The sequence below is a fragment of the Culex quinquefasciatus genome, chromosome 3 (genome assembly GCF_015732765.1).
Source record: "Culex quinquefasciatus strain JHB chromosome 3, VPISU_Cqui_1.0_pri_paternal, whole genome shotgun sequence".
NCBI classification, from domain to species: domain Eukaryota; kingdom Metazoa; phylum Arthropoda; class Insecta; order Diptera; family Culicidae; genus Culex; species Culex quinquefasciatus.
The window spans coordinates 170,038,786-170,060,666 of NC_051863.1; the positions used below are offsets into that span (position 1 = coordinate 170,038,786).

Sequence of the window (21,881 nt, forward strand, 5' to 3'; positions counted from 1 at the left end):
AACAAAATACAAAAATACAAAATACAAAAATACAAAAATATGAGCATGGTTGAATGCCAATGAGCTACAAAATACTACTCCGTTATTGAAAAATCAGCTGAAGTTAAACAATGAATCAAAATGATCAGTGGAGCAAAATCCATCCGTCTACTGTTTAACCCCTGAAGACCCTGAATTTTTATTAGTCAATACCAAAAATCCCAAAAAGCCTGCAGTTCAACAAAAAGGAGGAATGTTAGTCCGATAGTTGAAGTTGCAGACTCATCAAGCACATAGTTTTTCGCTATATACTTGTTGATACCGCTTGAGACCGTTGAATCCACAGCATCTCCTTCAAGCATCACGTGAATATTTTTTTGGGTTAGTAGGATAAGGTATTGGCTTTTCGATGCCTCCCGAGCTACGATGCTATGGGAGGACTTTCATAACAAACCCGTCGGCGAGCCTTCCGAGCAACGATGCTATGGGAAGGTCTTTCTAATTAGCACACCAAAACACTCGCGCACAGGTATTTAAATACTGAATAAATGTAATGTTTCATCACGATTACCCAGACGACATTGATGATATAGGAAGGACTTTTTTACAGTCATTTACAGTAACACTTAAACTTATTTTAATGCAACAATTCACACGACGTCGTGCCTCCCGATCAACGATGATGTAGGAAGGACTTAAGCAAGCCAATCAGGATGAAACACGAAATAAAATTCTTTTCTTTTCACACACAATGCCACATAATTGACCGCGCGTCACCACCCAACAAATTGAACTGATTTTTTTCTGCTTGTGGGCAAGCCAACCAGGATGGAACACGAAATAAAATTCTTTTCTTTTCACACACAATGCCACATAATTGACCGCGCGTCACCACCCAACAAATTGAACTGATTTTCTTCTGCTTGTGGGCAAGCCAACCAGGATGAAACACGAAATAAAATTCTTTTCCTTTCACACACAATGCCACATAATTGACCGCGCGTCACCACCCAACTCTACAAAAATACAAAAATACAAAAATACAAAAATACAAAAATACAAAAATACAAAAATACAAAAATACAAAAATACAAAAATACAAAAATACAAAAATACAAAAATACAAAAATACAAAAATACAAAAATACAAAAATACAAAATACAAAAATACAAAAATACAAAATACAAAAACAAAAATGCAAAATACAAAATACAAAAATACAAAAATACAAAATACAAAAATGCAAAATACAAAAGGACAAAAATACAAAAATAGGGTACAAAAGTGCAAAATGTAAAATACAAAAAAGGGAAGTGCAAAAAGTACAAAAGTGCAAAAAGTACAAAATAGTGAAGTACAAAAGTGGGGTACAAGTGCACAGGTGCAAAAAATACAAAATACAAAAATACAAAATACAATACAAAAATACAAAAGGGATGTGGGGGGTGCAGGGATACAAGTGCAAAAGGGTACAAAATCAATACAAAATACAAAATACAAAAATACAAAAATACAAAAATACAAAAATACAAAAATACAAAAATACAAAAATACAAAAATACAAAAATACAAAAATACAAAAATACAAAAATACAAAAATACAAAAATACAAAAATACAAAAATACAAAAATACAAAAATACAAAAATACAAAAATACAAAAATACAAAAATACAAAAATAAAGTCCGTGAAGTGTTCTTTTTTTAATTTAAATTTTTTGCTTTTATAACTCACATCGACTCAACAATTGATTCTAAAAAATCTAATTTGCATGTGACATTTTAAACCATAAGGAAATCTCACGATTGTTTTAACTGAAATCTGCCACACTTCTGTGATTTATCTGCTTGATTTAAAGATCAAGACCAAACAAAACTCCGTAGCATTAGTCATTTTCACTTTCAGAGAAAAAATTACAAAGCCAGCAAAACCTGTTACATTTTCTCTTTGAACTCCCTTAATTTGTTGACCCTCCGTTTTGCACAAACCTGCTTCCCCCGCAGGGGTCACACAAATCTCCATGTCGGTCATCTTTTGATACCAGCTTGGCTCAGGTCTTGAGCAAACTATAATACTAAACGACGAGGTCCCACGCAAGGAGACATGCAAAATTCCAATCTGTCTCAGTGCGGCCAAAAGTGCCAAGTTCAGTCGGTTGGGCAGCGCTTACTTTTTTTTGCTGGATATCTTGCGCGGTCAAGATTCCTGGCGGTCGTCGTGCCCCGGGGGAGGTCTACCGTATCTGGCCTGGCGCGTAGGTGAAAGTTGCCATAAATCAGCAGCAGCTCCCGGTGGCACGGACCATAGAGTTACCACCGAGTGGCCTCCCCCGCCGCGCGTTAACCTTGTAGTTCAAAAGCTCGTATTTGGTGCTGTCCGGGAGCGCGCAGGAGGTTCAGGTACCCTGCGGGGGAATTCTCTGGAATTTTGGGTCACAATTTAGTAGTTTTATATGGGTAAGAGATTGCTTAAAAATCTACTTTTAAATCTGAATTTGGAAACTCGACCAAATAAAAAAAAAAATCTCAAAAAATTCAGTATGATAATGATTTATCAACAACTTCAAAAACATTCCTCCAGAGAACGGCTCACGCTTGAAGTTCAACCTGAACGGTGAACTCCAGATGTTGTCCTGTATGATTATGAAGTTGGCAGCATGACCGCTAATTGAACGCCACTTTACATGACTCTCCCTCTTTCCTCCAAACCTCAGCTTATCCCAGGTGGACATTACCGGAGGTAGTGATTTATTCAAATTTTCACCTCGTTTTCCTTCGCCGCGGGCAGTTTGGCGGATTGGACTTCGTGGCTTCGGCGGTCGGCATTCCATGGAAGGGCAAGCAATTGCAATAAAAGTGCCCCCGAGGGAGGCCCGGCCGCCAAGTGATGATCCATCAAAGCGAGATGATCGAGGATTGAGCACGGATTTGCATGCATCATGGAATGTCGTCTGGAAGGGGGGGAAAAAAGGTTTGCACAAAGATATCATAACTGTAAATAATCTGTCACCAGAGCGGAGTGCTTTTATGGCATAGAGGGACAAATGGTACTCACTCTTCAATCCTGTTAGGTAGATGTTTGAATGATTCTTTTAATAATAAAAAAAAATAATCAAAATAATTTTAATCCTTCAGTCCAACCCCAGAGAGAAGATTTACACCGCAATCAATATTCACCATTTGGCAAAACCCTGGCCCCAACCGATGGCCTAGGGATCGCTTTTTCTCTCCTTCCTGGAACCTCGGCTGATCAACATTCCGATCCACCTCTATCGATTAACATTGACCCACATCTACTTTCACTTTCGTTTGGTCGTTTGGCCACCTCGGGGTACCTTTTAGGGATCGCAAGCTCAGCAAATGATGCTGGGGGGAGAGAATTTTGCTTTAAATTTTGCTGCTATTCGAGGTTTTCTGGTTAGAAATTTGTTTCAAAAGAAAACTGTTCTAAAATTATATTATCGGTACAGTAGTTGTTAACCATGAATAAAACATATTATATCGATTATTTTAAACATAAAAAAATAGTTTTTTTTTCGCTTATCATGAAATTTTTAGGGAAACCAGTGTAAACTTTTTACCCCCACCTAAATTTTCCAAAACGTATCAAGCATATGTAACAGCCAATCTACTTCATAAATTTATTTCATGTTAGATCGCTGAATTCAAACTTTTGTACCATTGATCTAAAATAAAGTAAATTTTCATTTTTGGTTTTTTAATTAGATGAGTTTTGTATCCATTTTTAGTTTTTTTTTTATTTGTATCCATCGATTTCTTATGTTCAGTATTAGTCATGTTGAACAGTTGTTTTTTTTTCAAACAAGTATCCAAGCAAGTCTCAAAGGTGCTAACGTCATGATTTGAAATCCGGACACTTAGTAGCATATCGTTTGTGTTATAGCTGGCAAAAAATCATGTAACAAGTTGGAAATGTAGAAATTTAGTATAGTGATGTAGTGTAAACAGTCAGTTTTAAGATAATGCATGCAAAATATGCCTTTTCTAACAATTTTCCATCAGAATTTTAAAATTAAAATGACTTGTTGTGCTTCGAATCCCGGACACTGATAAAAGCTGATTTGAAATCCGGACACTTTTGCTCCGAATTCCGGACACTCGATTTTGCTTATGAATCGCACAAATTTGGACGGAAATGTTAGTGAATGACATTCTTTAGGCTGTTAACATCAAAACGATCGTTATTTTATATAAAAATTTGCTAGAATTTAAGGAAATCAAAACCATAAATTACTGCTTTGCCGTCCCGATGCCTCGGACGCCAATGAAATATTTCAATGAAATGTTTCACATTTTTGGTAAACTTATGATTTTATTTTATATAATTGTTTTGGCATTAACTACAGCGTTCAAACAAACTAAAAATGAAAAATGATGTTGGATCATCATGTTCATCAAAAAAACCCAGTTTTGACATTCATAATGCGATCTTATATACAAATAATTGATAAAACAAGATGAGTTGTCCGGGTTTCGAAGCGTCCGGGGATTCGACTCATGATGTTATGGTAACTTTTGAAAACTTAACTTGTATGTCAAAGCCCTACACAGTACAAAATAGAATAAATTAGGATGATTTAATTTTGAAAGGTTGAATATTACCTCTTTAACGGTACACATCAACCATAGCTTTTGCACCCAGAATTCTGTTACAGACATTTTAGTATCTTCAAAACTACGGGAACTATCGATATATTTTTTTATTCAACCCCTAAATTACTGTCTTCGTAGTTATTTACAACAATGTTTGACTATTTTTACAATCAGATTCTTGCAGGATTGGGTCCGTAAGTTTGACAATTTTGAAATAAGAAGACAACAACTTCCTTGGTTGCTGTGCACCCTTAACGTTGTAATTTCACCTCAAAAAAGTGACATTACACCAGAAAAGTGGAAAAATTACACATTTTCAGAGGTAAAATTACACATTTATGCTGACATAAAAGATGTACCCCTTCCCAGATGTAATATTACCATGATTGTTTTTTACTGTGTAGGCAATAATTGTGGCTATTAAGAAACGATGGGCAAACGGAAAGAAAATGTCTAGGTTTTCTTATTTCTCATTTTTTTACAATTACTCGTTTTTGGCATGCTTTCGCTTTTCCACAAAGTTTCAACTTTTATTTCATGTTTTTACCCTCAGCCCAATTTTTTTCTCCTCATTCATTTAAGGGTTTCTCCGAAAAATCAGGGGACGAAAATAAATATGTTAGTTGAAATATTTATAAATAACGAAAATAATGATGAAAATGATGAAAAATGATTTAAAGTTTAATTGATTATTTTTGAACAATCGATTATGAACTATTTATTAAATAAAGATATTTTTTTGCATTTTTGATCAAATTGAGCACTTTAAGGTTTTTCAAATTAATTTTGGGACTAAACCTAATTGTAATTGAAAAAATATGAAGCGATTGCGATACTTTCTGCTTAAAAAAAATTTAAGTTTGGCTTGCCACTAGAAATTTAGTGTTTATTTTAAAAAATTATTATTTTTTTGCAGACTAGCTTCTTCTTTGACCCCGACTAGAACCAAGGAAAAACATTTTAAATTATTTTTTTTAAGTTGCCTGACGTTTTGGCCTAGACATGAATTTTTGGAAAAAATAATAATTTAATTTTTAAAAAAATATATATTTTTTTAATTTTTTTTAATTTTTTTTAAGGTAATGCTGGAAAAATAAATTTTGAGTTTAAAACATCTTGATTTTTGGGTCATTATGAACCTGGAAGAGTAAAACTTGAGTAAAACCATTTTTGGATGAAAATAAAATTTACTATCGATGTTTTTTCTGGAATTTTGATGAAGTGCACCGTTTTCCAGCATTAACAACGTTTGAGTCATGGCTTAAAAAAATGGTAAGCGACTATTTTTGTCGTCCATGATGTTTTTAAATAGCTGAGAAAAATCTTCTAACTTTTTATTATTGATCAGTCCTTTCGTTGCATGAGATATGGCCAAGCAAAGAATGGAATCTAAGAAAAAATAGTATGCTAAAGTTTTATCCAATTAACCCTCAAATTTCAATCAGCGATATTTTTTAAGCTATCGCTCAATGTAAACAAATAATTCATTTTTGATTGAAATACATTCAGAATTTCAAAACCAACCGTAACATTTCCAAAGTGTGAGTTGATCTAAGCATTCATTAAGTATTATATTCAAAGAGATAAGAATTTTTTGCAACTATAGGATCAATAGTTTCCAAGATTTTGGTATCACAGAAAAACGCAAATTTAAAAAAATGACGCCTTCGATCTACTAAATGCTGGAAAAAAATCGAAAAGGGTCACGTTTGTCAAATAAGTATGGAGACTTGCATGCAAAAAAACAATAAATGAATGAATATAATGACAAGTCCAACTGGATAGTTTTATTCAATTAAATTTAACTTAGTAATTAACAATCATCAATTTTTTTTTAAATATTTGAATATTATTTTACATGGCATTTCATGCCTAAAACGAAATCAATAATTATTTTTTTATTATGAAACATTCAAATAATATATTTTTAGTAAATGTGTGATATACAATGTTCCTTTTTAAATCTTATTCCGAATCACAAAAAACAAAAAAAAATATGTTCGTTCATTTTGAAAAAAAAAATCACATATATTTTCAAGGATCGTAAATGTGCCAGGTTTGTCTTATTCCTCAAAATATTTCAAGCTAATTACCCGTGAGAAAATGACGTCTTCCTGTCCTGAACAACCCACCCGAGGGTAGCTCTCAATCAGCCCCACTAATGAAATCAAAATGGTTCGCTTATAGCACCCATTAAGAGGTCGTCCCCGAGAACCAGAATACTCGGTGGATGTTTGAACTACAAAAAAAATGCTGATTTTAATCAGCAAGCAAGAATCCGGCCTTTCCTCTAAGTTATACAAAACATAGAAACAGAATCTGCTTTTTTTTTGCGATTTTCGAATCGTCTTTGGAAGTTTTGTCCATAAAGTGGTGGGGAGAGATGATCTTCTTCCACCTGGTTGGTGACTGTTTGACTGTTGTGTAGAATACGCTCACAACCCCGTGACTGTGACATTTTCGAATGAAGGAAAAAATACGACAATCATGACCGAGAGATAAAACAACCAAATGGGATGATGAATGGAGGCGACTTTGGCTGAGCATGGCTTTCGAGCTTGAAGGGGGTGCGTTTTGTAGAGTAGATCGCTTCTTCTTTCGTGGTGATAGTATCTTCCACCAATAAACAAAACTGACCACTCTGACTTTGGGAGGGGGGTAGGGATACACGAAATACGAGATCTTCTGCCGTGACGGTGGCTTCCTGGTGTTGGCGGTTGACTACGATTCTTGAGCATCAGAAATGGTTCAAATTTTGTTTGTAGCTTCATATAAAAGCTTTGGACAGCCCGGTTGAAGGTGTCAGTTACGTGTTTTTTGCCTTGCAGGAAAAATGTTGAAGACAGTGGTGAGTGCAGCTGGGGAGTTTTCTGTTCTAGGAAGAATAAAGACGATATGTTCTGTTTGTGCAAAGTTGATGTGAAGTTAAAAGAATGAACTGAAGCCATTGAAATAAAATAATCAATCCTAAACAAGAAAAAAGTTACTGTGTTAAATGGAACAGAACATGGATTATCAGTGGTTCAATAATAATAAATGCAGTGTAATTTTAGTCCGAATATTTTTTTTTCTGGTGGTGCGATAGAGAAAATTTAATTTTTCTACAATAGTAGTGACGACTGAATCAGTCGAATCGAGATTCAAATGGGCATCAAAAGCTGTTAATTAAACTTTGCAGAAACAAATCTAAGCTAGATACTACAATAAAAAATAATATAAAGAATTTTTGTGAGAATAAATTCTATGCAATGAATTGTGAATGATTTACTTTCACCTTGTTTTAGATGATTTGATATAGACAAATGAGAGTTGTTTTTGAGGAAAAATCATGATTATTCTGAATAATCTTCATCCCCCCTCCTCTTTCAAAAGCAGTTAGAAATATAGGGGCCAAATCAATATTTTTTTAAAACGGAACATCAATGCAAGTAGAAGTGCAATCAACTGAAAACAATTTCAATTCATTAAACTACGTTGACAATAGGATGACTATAATAAAAATTGACCTCAGGGATATCTCTTGATTCGATTCAAAAGGCAAAAATAAGTAACTGTTAAAAATTTTGAGCGAAATCGATTAAGATTTAAGGGTCGCTTAAAGCGGGTGAAAAAAATCATTTTAAACAAAAACGTCTTCTGTAAATCGCAAATAACTCGTCAGGGTTAACTCGGATCGTTCTGCGATCTTGGAAAAAGTTGTTTGTCATAACATTAAATCAGAAATCTCACACTTGACAATGATCCGATGCCAACCTCCTGTGGCCGAATGGTTACGGGTTTCGCCTCATAAGCGGAAAGTCATGGGTTTTTCTCAGGGTGGCAGTCTTAGGTTTAAGTTCAGAGGTAGCAGCAACCGTATGAGTATAAAACGGCTGCTTCACGTGCTCTTCTAGCATGTGATCAAACTTGGGATATTCCTTTGCGCCTCTTCCCAAAATACTTTCCTCGTGTCTTCGCATGTAAATAATGCCCAGCCGATCGGTATTGCACTGCAGTCCAGTCGCATTGTCCAGATCAGAGCAAAGGGAACACCGCAAAAGTAGCACCGCAAAAAGACAATTGTCTTTACAAGACCCCGCGCGGCAAATAATAGCTGCTGGGAAGAGCTTGAAAAATGACACGAAAAATTGTCACCGCGGTTCTAGCGATACATAGCGCACAAGGCACAAGGAATGGAGTTTACAGCATCTGGATGGAACAGCACTTTTCCTCTCAATAGGAACTGTGTTATAGATCTGGAAATGCTTAATAACAGTAAAAATGGGTAACACGATACAATAGTCCTTGTAATCAGGATTCCGTGTCTTAATACTCAAACAGAAAAAAAATGATCCGATAGATTTAACGTACCGTAAAACGAGGTGACTTTGACAGCCGGGGTGACTTTGATAGGATTGCGATTTTTCCGCAAAATGAAAAGTACAATTAAAATATGTACGGAATGGTTTAGAATCATACTGACCATGGTAGAGAAGTGTTCAGAGTACATCAAAAAGAACTTTTCATAAAATTTTGAAAAGTTCAAAAAGTTAGTCAACTATAGTTAAGAAAATGTTGATGAAAGTCATTATTTTAAACTTCTCAAAGTGTCATAATTTTCTCAATGAACATGATTTTGAATCGCAAAACGGAATGCATTTTCGGATTCTTTGGACAATTTTCCACTAGGAAATATTCCAAAAACAAATTGAAATCCTATCAAAGTTACCCCGGTTTACGGTAACCTTTTGGTGTAATTTGTTTTTTACTTTTCCCCATATATTTTTGCGATTTTTTCCATACAAATTTCAATTATAAAAAAGCGGCCCTTATACCTTAACCCTCTACTGCCCAAAATTTTCTTTCGATTTTTTTTTTATTTTTCCCTTGTTCAGGAGGTTATTTTTAACAACTTTTGCTCTACGAAAAACTTGACTTCTCATGTTTTATGTTTTACTTGCTTCATTATTAGTATTTTAATTTGCAATTATCATGTTTAGTTTATGTTTGTTTTTGGTAGTATTTGGCCTATTCTACCACCTCCTATCATTACATTTTGCCTATCTAATTTTTTCATGTTTTTACAATCACTTTATCAATTTTTTGCTAGTTTTTCACATTTTCTACTTTAAAATGGCACCACTTAAATCACTTAAATTTTGAAAAAAATCGTAGAGGCATAGTTTGGGACACTACAAAAAATACTGCATACTTCTTTTTATGTAAAATATAGGAAAAAAACACAGCCAAACTTGACCCCTAAAAATGACATTTTTAAAAACATGGGCAAAGTACATAAAACAAGTAAAACTTCCAACCCATAAATTTTCTAAAATTTTAATTGTTTTTTCCAATGCATTTGTAAAGATCAAAAATTGGTTGAAAATTTGATTTTGGCGATTTTTTAAATCGAAGCCCGTCTAAAGGCGATCTTGGGTTGTACAAGGTTAACGGAGTTGGCTTAAAATTTGTACAGCTACTTATTTGTACCCTAAGAATCGAATCAGGACTCTCTCCTTAGATTTTGCAAAATTTTCATTAATTCTTGCCAGTCTTATTGACAATATTGTTGAACATAATTGGGCTAGTTTAAAAATAATTGTAATGTTGATGAAAATAAATTGTACATTACTGCAATTTTATTTGCATAAAAATAATCATATCATAGATTTTTGGAAAATTAACTATAGGAGAACAAATGTTTTGGTGCGTAATGCATATTACAAGACTTTGTTTATTGAAATGTTGGCTTTGAATTATTTTTCTTTATTGTATTGCCTTCTTACAAAAATGTCATTGGGTAATTCTCTATCAACTCACACGAAATTGGTGAAAGTTGCCCCGACCCCTCTTCGATTTGCGTGAAACTTTGTCCTAAGGGGTAACTTTTGACCCTGATCACGAATCCGAGGTCCGTTTTTTAATATCTCGTGACGGAGGGTCGGTACGACCCCTTCAATTTTTGAACATGCGAAAAAAGAGGTGTTTTTCAATAATTTGCAGCCTGAAACGGTGATGAGATAGAAATTTGGTGTCAAAGGGACTTTTATGTAAAATTATACGTCTGATTTGATGGCGTACTCAGAATTCCTAAAAAACGTCTTTTTCATCGAAAAAAACACTAAAAAAGTTTTAAAAACTCTGCCATTTTCCGTTACTTGACTGTAAAAAAATATGGAACATGTCATTTTATGGGAAATTTAATGTACTTTTCGAATCTACATTGACCCAGAAGGGTAATTTTTTCATTCAGAACAAATTTTTTTCATTTTAAAATTTCGTGTTTTTTCTAACATTGCAGGGTTATTTTTTGAGTGTAACAATGTTCTACAAAGTTGTAGCGCAGACAATTACAAAAATTTTGATATGCAAGCATAAGGGGTTTGCTTGTAAACATCACGAGTTATTGCGATTTTACGATTTTTTTTTTAAAAAAGTTACTTTTTGCGTTTCTCTTTGTTTCGTCCTCCGTGTCTGTCGCGGGTGACTATGAACGGCCGTGATCAACGACGACCAACTTTTCAAAACTTTTTTTCGTAAAATCGCGATAAATCGTGATGTTTATAAGCAAACCCCTTATGATTGCATATCAAAATTTTTGTCTGCTCTACAACTTTGTAAAACACTGTTACACTCTAAAAAATAATCCTGCAAAGTTAGAAAAAACACGAAATTTTAAAATGAAAAATTTGGTCTTAATAGATAGTGCATTAAATTTTCCTTAAAATTACATGTTCCAAAAGAAATTACAGTCGAGGAACGAAAAAATGCAGGGTTTTTAAAACTTTTTTTGTGTTTTTTAGATGAAAAATACTTTTTTTTTCGGAATTCTGAGCACGCCATCAAATCGGGCGTACAATTTTACATAAAAGTCCCTTTGACACCAAATTTCTATCTCATCACCGTTTCAGGCTGCAAATTATTGAAAAACACGCATGTTCAAAAATGGAAGGGCCCTCCGTCACGAGATATCATAAAACAGACCTCGAATTCGTGATCAGAGGCAAAAGTTACCCCTTAGGACAAAGTTTCACGCAAATCGAAGAGGGGTCGGGGCAAATGCTGTGTGAGTGGAGAATTACCCCATTATGGATGCTTTTGTAAAAATACTGGATTTTTTTCAGTTAAAATCAACTTCAAATGAACTTTATCAACACATCTGTAAAGTACTTATCGTAAATTTGATTTAACAAACTGAAATCCGTGCACCATTTTTTTAATAGTCCTCAACAATACCTACAACTTTGCCGAAGCCACCAAACCGATCAGAATATTCCTTCAAAAGATTCAAATTTTCAAATATTTACGCACCATTTTTTATGGACAGCTGTCAAAATTGTGTGAAGCCTTGTATGGTTGAACTAATGACACAAAATGGCTGCTTTGGTCATAGGGATGGCTCCCAGATAAAACAAATACAAAACATAAAAAATGCACGGAATCGGTCGATTTGCTCACCTGTCAAAATTAAAATATCTTCCTTGTTCCTTCCAGATCACCCTCACGCTCCTCGCCGCCACCACGATGGCCGCTCCCCAGCGATTCGGCGGTGGCCGCAGCTCGAGCAGTGACGATAAATCGGCCTCCATCCTGGTCGACGAGTTTGTGCTGAACCCCGAAGGCACCTACGTGTACAAGTACGAAACCAGCAACGGAATCAGTGCGTCCCAAACGGGCGGAGAAAATGGCCTGTACGCGAACGGATACTTCTCGTACCTGGACCCCGAGGGTCAACGCGTCGAGCTGACCTATCTGGCCGACGAGTATGGCTTCCAGCCCCAGGGATCGCATCTGCCGGTGGAACCCCCGGCGCCGGACCATGTCATCAAGACGCTGGAGGAGATCCGCGCGGCGGCTGGTCCCGACTCGGAGCTGGACATTCCGATGCTTGAGGCCACCATTGCTCGGTTGAAGGCTACTCAGGGTTAGATAGATGAGAGCGGTGCATTGCAGAACATGACGATGAATGCAAGTGAGGAAATGTTTTCCGATGAAACTGAATGCTTCTAAATATAAGAGAACTTATTAAATAAGGCTATTTAACTGTGTTAGATTTGTAAGAAACTTTAAAAATCTTGCATTGTTTGTCAAATCCGAAATCCAGTTGATCATAATTCTTGACGGAAAACTTCGTCTTAGGGAATTTCATTCACTTCTAATGGCATTTAGGCTGTTGCAAATATTTTGGTGGTTGTCCACTAGGGTGACAAGTAAATGGAAGGTTCTAGAATTTTGCCGAAAAATTGTTTTTTTTGTATTTTTCTTTGGATGAAAACTTGCCTATTGATTAGAACCTTTGGTCCAAATAAGCAATTTTGCAGTATTGGTTTCTACATAGAAAAGTAATATGGAAATATGATTAAATAATAATTCAACTACCTTTTTGAAATGCACGTAACGATATTTTTCGAAGGTTTGAGAAAATTACACACGAGTTTCACTCTTTAAAATTAAAAAAAAAAAAAAAAAAAAACAATACCCTTGTAACATTTCAGGTTTTAAGAAGGCAATAAAAACCTATCGAGGTTGTATGTGGGTTTCCAGAACCTTCATTAACCTGTAAGTTTAAAAATGTTACTAGGGTAGTTTCCAAGATTTCATCGATAAGAAATTAATGGTCAAATGGGAAATACTTTTGGTAATTTTCACAGTGTGGAAAGGTGGTTTTCATTATATGTTGTTGTTTTATTGATTAACGTGACTTTAACCTTAAAATGGTCTTTCGTTACTTTTTCAATATATGAAAGGGAAACTTAATTTAGCAGTTTTTGTATGATTTATAAATCGACGTCGTCGTGCTATCTGGTCGCACCCGCCATTTCGATGTTCCGAGAAAACCGCGTTTTAATGTTTGACCTTGAATAAACGAAAACTAGAGCACGCAATGTAAACAATAACAAACACGTTTTGTTTGGCTGACCATTCTGTACGGGTGCGGGACATTTCGCCGAATTTCGTTTCGCCGACGGTCATTTCGCTGAAGGTCATTTCGCCGAATGTCGTTTCGCCGCATGGGACGTTTCGCCGAATGGGACATTTCGCCGAATTGACAAATAATCGTAAAATAAATATATAAAATGGACACAAATTGTATTAAAATAGTTTGAAAAAGTACAATGTCCCTAAAAGGGGATTTTACAATATTTTTTAAAAAAATAATTTTTGTTTCTTAGTATGTTATTTTTATAAGTTTATGCATTATAACATGCATAAACAATCGCTTAAAAAATAATCTAGTTGAAAAAAATTCTGCAAGTTTTTGCATTCTTTCAAATATAAACAGTTATTTAATTACAGCAAACAATTTTAAATCCTTTCTGTGAGTTTTTGCATTCTTTGTTTTTTAAGCAAATTATTTGTATAATTTTTGTCAGTTTTTGCATTCTTTCAAACATGAGCAGTTCTTTTGATTTTTAGCATAACATTTTGGAATTTTTTTGTTAGTTTTTGCATTCTTTTTATTTAAGCATATTTTTTTTAAATTATTTCTGTGAGTTTTTGCATTCTTTCAAACATGAGCAGTTCTTTTAATTGGCTGCTTATAATTTAAATTATTTCTGTTTGTTTTTGCATTCTTTGTTTTCAAGCAAATTATTAATTATTAAAATATAATTTTTGGGAGTTTTCACATTCTTTCAAACATGAGCAGTTTTTTTGATTTTCAGCACAACATTTTGCAAAATTGCTGTTTGTTTTTGCATTCTATATTTTTGGCAGACTTTTCCAATATTTCGATGAGTTCATGCATTATTAGTTTTTTAAGCATATTATTTCTATAATTTTTGTAAGGTTTTGCAATCTTTCAAACATGAGCAGTTTATTTTTTTTATTTTTAGCATATCATTTAGAAAAATTTCTGATGGTTTTTGCATTCTTCATTTTTTAAGCAAGTTATTTGTATTATTTATGTGAGTTTTTGCATTCTTTGAAACATGAGACGTTCTTTACTTTTTAAATTATTATATTATTATCTTGCCACTCCTTCTCAAGTGAATTACAAGAAGGCAGTTAATTTTTATTCAATTCGGCGAAACGTCCATTCGGCGAAATGACTTTCGGCGAAACGTACCATTCGGCGAAACGACATTCGGCGAAATGACCGTCGGCGAAACGACATTCGGCGAAACGTACCAGATCCATTCTGTACATTGTCCCGAAGTTTGGTTGTATTTGGTTGCTGGAGTTCCGAGTTATGATTACAAATGTTTACGGTAGTCTAACTTGTACGTGCGTCAAACGCGTTCCAACCTGAAATCCCTTTGGCCAATTGTCGCACTTACATCAATTTTTAGGGAGTGACAAGATAGTACGACAAGATTGAAATTACTTTCATATGTAAAGTGACAAAAATGCACGGAGTTTTTTTCGGTTTTTGGTGAATATCTCAGGATTGAAATCGAATTTTGGGGATCTGTGAAGGTCAAAAGGTGAGGCATTGTGAGCTGCACAAAATGGAGCTCTTAACTCAATTTGGCCCAAAATGCACGTACGACAACTTAGCACGATGGCGACGAAATGTTTATTTTTTAATTCGGAATTCGATTGAGGATTTTTTATTTACAAGGTTAAGTTTGGTTTTTTTTTTAATTTTATTTTGAATAAAATTATTCAAGCATATTAAATCTATTATCAGCAACTCTGTTTCTTCAAGCCTTGTATCGTGTTTCATTTATGAGTAATGTTTATCAAACATTAAATTTTTTTTAAATATATTTTAAGATTGAATTTTAAAAATGTTTTAATAATCTACAACTTTGAAACCAAATTGATCAGATGATATTACCATCTCTAGATACAAATTTGCAAATATTTGCGAAGCATTTTTCTATAGACAGCCCCCAAATTTGTATGGACACTTATGTGGAGCAAATTAATTATGTAAAATGGCTTATTTGAACCCAAGGAATCGATGTACAAAGTTGCATCCAAATAAAAAATACAATGAAAAGTCGACTTGCGAAAACTGTAAAGAACTGCTCTAAAATGTTCCATTACCTACATTTAAAATTTAGTTTTAAAGTTTCTTTAAGGGTGCACAGCAACCGAAGAAGTTGTTGTCTTCTTATTCTAAATTTGTCAAACTTACGGACCCAATCCTGTAAGAATCTGATTGTCAAAATGGTCAAACTTTATTGTAAATAACTTTGAAGACTTTGAAGACTTAGGGGATGAATAAAAAATCATATCGATAGTTCCCGTATTTTTGAAGATACTAAAATGTTTGTAACAGAAATCTGGGTGCAAAAGCGATGGTTGATGTGTACCGTTAAAAGTTAAATCCATACCTATATTTTTTGTTAGGCTCATTTCAAGCCAAATAACGTTGGTTGAAAATTGCGGTTAACAAAATTTAAAAAACGGGACCGTGGTGTAGGGGTAAGCGAGGTTGCCTCTCACCCCATGCTGATGATTTGAAATAGAAAACGAAACTCTCAGTTTAAAATGTGATTATTAATTCAACAGAATATGTCGGTATTTTTTTTGTATCCTTGTGGTGCGTTTTCAAATCATCTAAAATATTTCTTATTTTTAATTTTTTTTTTCGCTGGGTAGCATGACTAGACGAATCTATAAATTTAAAGCAGTGGTCAAAAAATTACCATACCACATAATAGCCCAGTGACGTCCGCATCCCCTTGAAAGACACCACCGGCCGAACAAACGATGAACCTTTTTTCTCTCTTGTCTATTTTGGAAAGGGAGGCAGCCGTTTCTGGTGGATCCAACAGTTTCGCGACAACTATTTTTGTGATTTTGGGTTTTTTCGAATCGTTTCTCGGCCTCTGAAATCCTGAACCTCTTCGAAGATGAACCAGTTTTCGATGGTCACAAAGTGGTGTTTTATATAAAACTGACCTGGGGCCGAAGGCGTGATGCCATTTGATATTTAGATTTTATCGGAATTTACCATATTAACGTGATTTTTGTGCGAGTGTTTGGGGGATTTCTGGCTTTTTGGCTAGAGTTTTGAGTGGGACAAAAAAAATGTGATCAGTTGGAAGATTTCATCCGGCGAACGAACACGTGCTGCCTCTTGCTCGAGAAAAGTTTGAAAGATGCGTCTCAAATGGTTAAGCTGACCCATTTATCAAGAATCCTGCAAGAAAGAAATTCCAAAAGTTATTATTAATCAAAAGTGCAGAGTGTGTGTGTGTGTGTTTGTGACAGGAGAGGTTCCAGAGAGGACTGATTTTGTGATGAAGTAATTCGCATTTTTCTTCTACCGTTTCGTGTTTAAACTTGTACAGAAAATGCGACTGGCTTCTTCGCGAAATCAGATCAGCACAATCGACGTGGGATCCATCGGGCAATTCATCATGCGTTAATTGGGCATCGGGGGCTGTCATCGATCGAGGCAGTGCTCATAAAATTGTGTCGTGATCGTGATCGGGAGAAATGTGTGCACTAATTTGGGAAATTAATCAACTCAATTGACTTTTGATAGTTTCGAGTGCTACTTGCCATGGGGAAAAAACATTGAGGAGAGAGTGGTGATTGAAGACCTTATTTGTGTTTGAAATGAAGTTTAAAATTGTTTCTAAATATCATGATTACATAAGAAAAAAATATATAAATTAAAGCTTTAAATATCACATGCCAAAAATGATACAGTCATTTAACATCTATCTGTTAACTAATATCATACCACATAAATTAATGTTTGTAGGTTGATTCATAATTAAAATAAATATACACAAGATTAATTTTATCATATCACAATCCCTAATGTATAGAAACAATCTGTCAGATACAAGATATAATTTATATACATTTTTTTAAATAAACTTCATTTTTTAATGAATTTTCTGGAAACATTCAAAAAATTGCATCAAAAATACAAAATACTGCCTAAGATACATAATTGATTTTCTGATAATAATGGAAGTTTGGTATAGTCTGGAAAAATAATCACACTACTATTTATCTGTTCTGTTAAATTTCTTGGGATTAAACGTACCGTAAAACGAGGTGACTTTGATAGCCGGGGTGACTTTGATAGGTTTGCGATTTTCCGCAAAATGAAGAGTACAATTAAAATACGTAAGGAATCGATTAGAAACATACTGACCGTGGTAGAGAAGTGTTCAAAGTACCTCAAGACGAACTTTTCATAAAATTTTGACATGTTTAAAAAGTTAGTTAACTATAATTAAGAAAATATTATTATTTTAAACTTCTCAAAGTGTCATGATTTTCTCAATAAACATGATTTTTAATCGGAAAACAGAATGTATTTTCGGATTCTTTGGACAATTTTCCACTAAGAGAAAGTTAAAAAATATGTAAATAATAAATAATATATGTTTTTGAAACACAATTAAAAAACAAATCTCCCAATTAATAGGCGATTTCCATTGAATAAATTTCATGTAAAATGTGAAAACTTGTGATTCGTGCTTCGAATTCAGTATAAAATGCAAATAAAACGATAATTTTATAAACAAAACTAGTTGCAACAAGTTTCCGGCAAAATTCCGACTTTTTAACAATTTTACCTAAAATTTAAATGTATTTTGCTTAAAAGCTTATACACTTAGTTTACTAAATATAAACATTGATTTTTTTTTCTTAAAAACTATATCAGCTACTTTAGTGATGGTACATTTAACGTACAAATAAAGTATGAGCATCTTAAATATGATTTTAACAAGAAAAACTATGATTATCAAAGTCACCCCGGAATTAAACGTAAGATTTTTTAACGTAACTATTTTTCAAAACATTATTGAAAAAACTTTTTTTTTCCGAAATAGTGCATCCCGAACAGACAGTAATAACTAAATTCATGCCATTTCAATAATAAATACTGTTAAAATAACAGAAAGTGTTATGGATTCTGCTTGCAAAATCCTTTTTTTGCATAAGAGTTCAATAACAGTTAATGTTAGCATAACAAAATTTGTTATCGGTCTGATATTGATTGAAAAGCCAGCACAACTTGGGAATAACATTTATTGTTATGGAAGAATACCGCCAACTGTTATTGGGATGATCGGATTAGTTGCAGAAATAACAAAAAATAATAACAAAGATTTGTTCGAAGAATAACTAAAAATGTTATCAGTCTGTTATTACAATAACAATTCAATAACAAAAAAAAATCATATCGACGAATAACAAGTCTTGTTATAAATAACATAAAATGTTATTGGCCTAGTATTTTCAAATATCAAAAAATGTTATTCCCAAGTTATTTCCGTCTGCTTAGGATGGACCTTGTGTGGTCTACCCCAGTACATGTTTTAAAAATAATAATCTTTAGATAAAGCTTACCTGTTGGGAAATATTCTAAAAACAAATTGAAATCCTATCAAAGTCACCCGGTTTACGGTATTTAAAAAGTATATCATCGAGGCTTCTATGAATGTTTCCTGAACTCAGTTGAAAGGTTCTCTGAATTTTAAAATTTTAAATTCAAATACATTGAATTAAATTGATGAATTGATTTTTCTTAGTTGGCAAACGATATATTAATCAAACCTTACACTATAGCCTTCTCAAGGTCTAGTTCATCATCTAGACATGCTCCTAATTTAGCTAGCACCCCCTCGGCTTCAGGGACAATACTTTTCGACCAACCAAATTAACTTGTATCAAGGCCTAGTTATGGCCGAGTGGCAGATTTAGACGTGTTTTCCTAATTAGTACTAGCCGGCGCAGCTGGAACTGCATCGGCGTTGACAGCTGGAGCACAACCGGATCGTGATTTGGTCAGTTTTGTTGGGGGTTGTTTACCCCTTAAGAGACATTTTTCATGAATTTTGATATTAGAAATCTTCTTAGAAAAATCAAGACTGTTGATTTGCTTGAATTGTTTTTTTTTTTTTCTTCAGAAAACTCGATTTTTAAGAAATATCGCAAGGGTCAAACTGACCACCAACCGTAAGTCACCGCCAATCGCCCACAGCCAGATCACCCAAATCAATCAGGATTAGCCATAACCTTACCTTGTCAAGAATGCGCGCGCTGCTTGCCATTGATGCTAAAATGATATTATTATTATTATTTATTCTTTTTCGCCTCACAACCAAAACGGTCAACCTCAACACGGAGATTAGTCGATCAATTTCTTCAACACGAAATTGCACTCACCACGGGTGGCGTCACAATATGATACTCGTTTTGTCCCACATTCTCGGTGGGACATCGCGTGCGGAGGAGCGGACTTCGAGGTTGAACGATGTTCTGGCGTTGAGGCATGTGAAGGAATCTAGAACGGTAAGAAAACAACGTTTTATAGATCAAAACAGAATTAGAGGGGATGGGAGGGTTGAGAATGCGTCCGTCGATCGGCCCACCTTACTTTTGGAGCACGTACGCATAGTTGATTAAGGTCAAGTTGTAGATGTTTTTATTTCTAGTCAAATGGCGAGATAGAGGATTGACAAGTTAATTTAACTTTCAGATATAAAGGAATCAAATTGTTTCCTAAATGCAAAATGCATTTTTATTTTGCTTCTCAATTGCTAGAATTTGTGTATTTAAAAAGGAGGTATTCTGTAAATTCTCACTTCATTTAGTTTATTCCAAGATTTTAATGAATTCCTTCAGTTTAACAATATTTATAGCAAAATAAACATTGAGATCATTGTTACGCAAAGTGTAATGCAATTTCCGAACATAAATTAAAGAATGGGCAAAAATCTTTTATTAAGTTATTGATTTAAAAAAAAATCGAATAAAATAGTTAAAATGACTTCATTTTTTAAATGTAACATCAAATTTGCATTCAAAAAGGATCAAGTCATAGCCACTATAAGTAGACTTTTTTTGAAAATACCTAGTCGAGGTTTTTATTTTATTTTTCAAGTGCCTTTGTTTGCCCATCTTAAAAAAATATCTTTTTTGCAATTCCGTTGTGAAACTACTTACATTTCCTGTCATTCTTGAACGACGAAATAGCCTACTTTTCTGTATCAAAAATAACAGATTCGAATAGCAACAATTTTCAAAATAAATGCTGAAAAGTTCTACTTTTCAGCACTTAAATGGGTGCTGAAAAGTTGAACTTTTCAGCACTTGTATCGAAAAGTAACACTTTTCAACATTTTTTTAATTTAAACGATTTATTGACAAAATATTTGAAAGTTTGACTTAAAATTTCACTCAATGGGTGTTTTCAAGAATTGCAAAAAATGTTGTATGGAACTCGTTGCAAAACTTGATTTTTTTAGCACTCGTCGTATTTATCCAACTCGGTGAACCTCGTAGGATAAATGTACGACTCGTACTGAAAAAATCCTCTTTTTGCAACTTGTTGCATAAACTACTATTGAAAAGCTGTATTCATTTTGTTTGTTTAGCTTTTTTGATACAGCCTCTGGTTGCTGCGACCGTGTATGTGCATAGTTAAAAAAAAAACCAAAAAAAGAGATTTTTTCAGTAAGGTTGCAACGGCAATATTTTTTCAAGTTTATGTCCCTCGACTCTGACCAAAGTTGAGGGAGGGAAGGGGGCACGGTTTCAACATTTGAATGATTTTTTTTAAAATGCATTATACACCTGTCCAGTTGTTTTGCAATCATAAGTTTCTGAAATTTTTAAGTTTTGACGAAAATTTTACTTTTGTGAGATAAAATAGTTTTTAACGGTGCTGAACATTGTAATTTCACCAAAAATAGTTTCAACTTTAACCTTCGGGAAGTCGCGTGATTTGGCATTTCTTACAAGTGCCGTTACAAAGTGTGTACAAAGTACACGTACGCGACCTCCCGTGGGTTAAACGAGCCCAAACAAGTTAAATATGATTATCAATGCAGAAAAATGCATTTTAGGTTGTTTTGAGTTGATTGACTTCTATTTTTCTGATTTTCGAACCAATTTTGAAGGGAGGCGACAAAAACTTTGAAAAATATTTGCTACGGCCTAATGTTCAATTTGTCCATTTTATCACAAATTTCTCAGAAACACATGGTATAAATTTAAATAAAAAAAGTTAAAATTTTGTTAAATTTGCTTCTCTTTTTAATCAAAATCTTTCGACATTTTAAAATAAAGAATAACTTTTTGAAAGACTTATACACTTATTTTATAAATTTTAGAATGTTGGCAGGATTTTCAAATTTTGATGTAATTTTCACAATTTTAACAGTACCTATCGATTTGTCCCGTGATATCGGCGTCAAAATTTTTTTTGGGCAAGAAAAACATTCATTATGACGCCCTTTTACAATGTTAGTCTTGGTTTAAAAATTTTGAAAAAAGTTTTTTCGAGAAGATCGTAAAATTTCACGAAAGTTTCACAATTTAACATTGTAAATCGGACCATTAGTTGCTGAGATATCGACATTAGAAAATGGTTTGGGTGA

At 33.9% G+C, this 21,881-nt stretch overlaps 1 protein-coding gene across 2 annotated transcripts in view; it reads left to right on the forward strand.

Annotated features, from left to right (window-relative positions):
* Positions 1-12,610, forward strand: part of LOC6041469 (cuticle protein AMP1B) — a 25,909-nt gene extending 13,299 nt beyond the window's left edge. Inside the window, exons 1-2 of one of the 2 annotated variants that reach the window (XM_001850673.2) lie at positions 7,410-7,441; positions 12,067-12,610. In XM_001850673.2, coding sequence (XP_001850725.2) covers positions 7,427-7,441; positions 12,067-12,501 — 450 coding nt within the window. In that variant the 5' untranslated portion in view covers positions 7,410-7,426 and the 3' untranslated portion in view covers positions 12,502-12,610. Of the gene's footprint in view, positions 1-7,409; positions 7,442-12,066 lie in introns of those variants that run through there. The other variant, XM_038263984.1, reaches the window with a different exon arrangement.
* Positions 12,611-21,881: the final 9,271 nt, after the last annotated feature.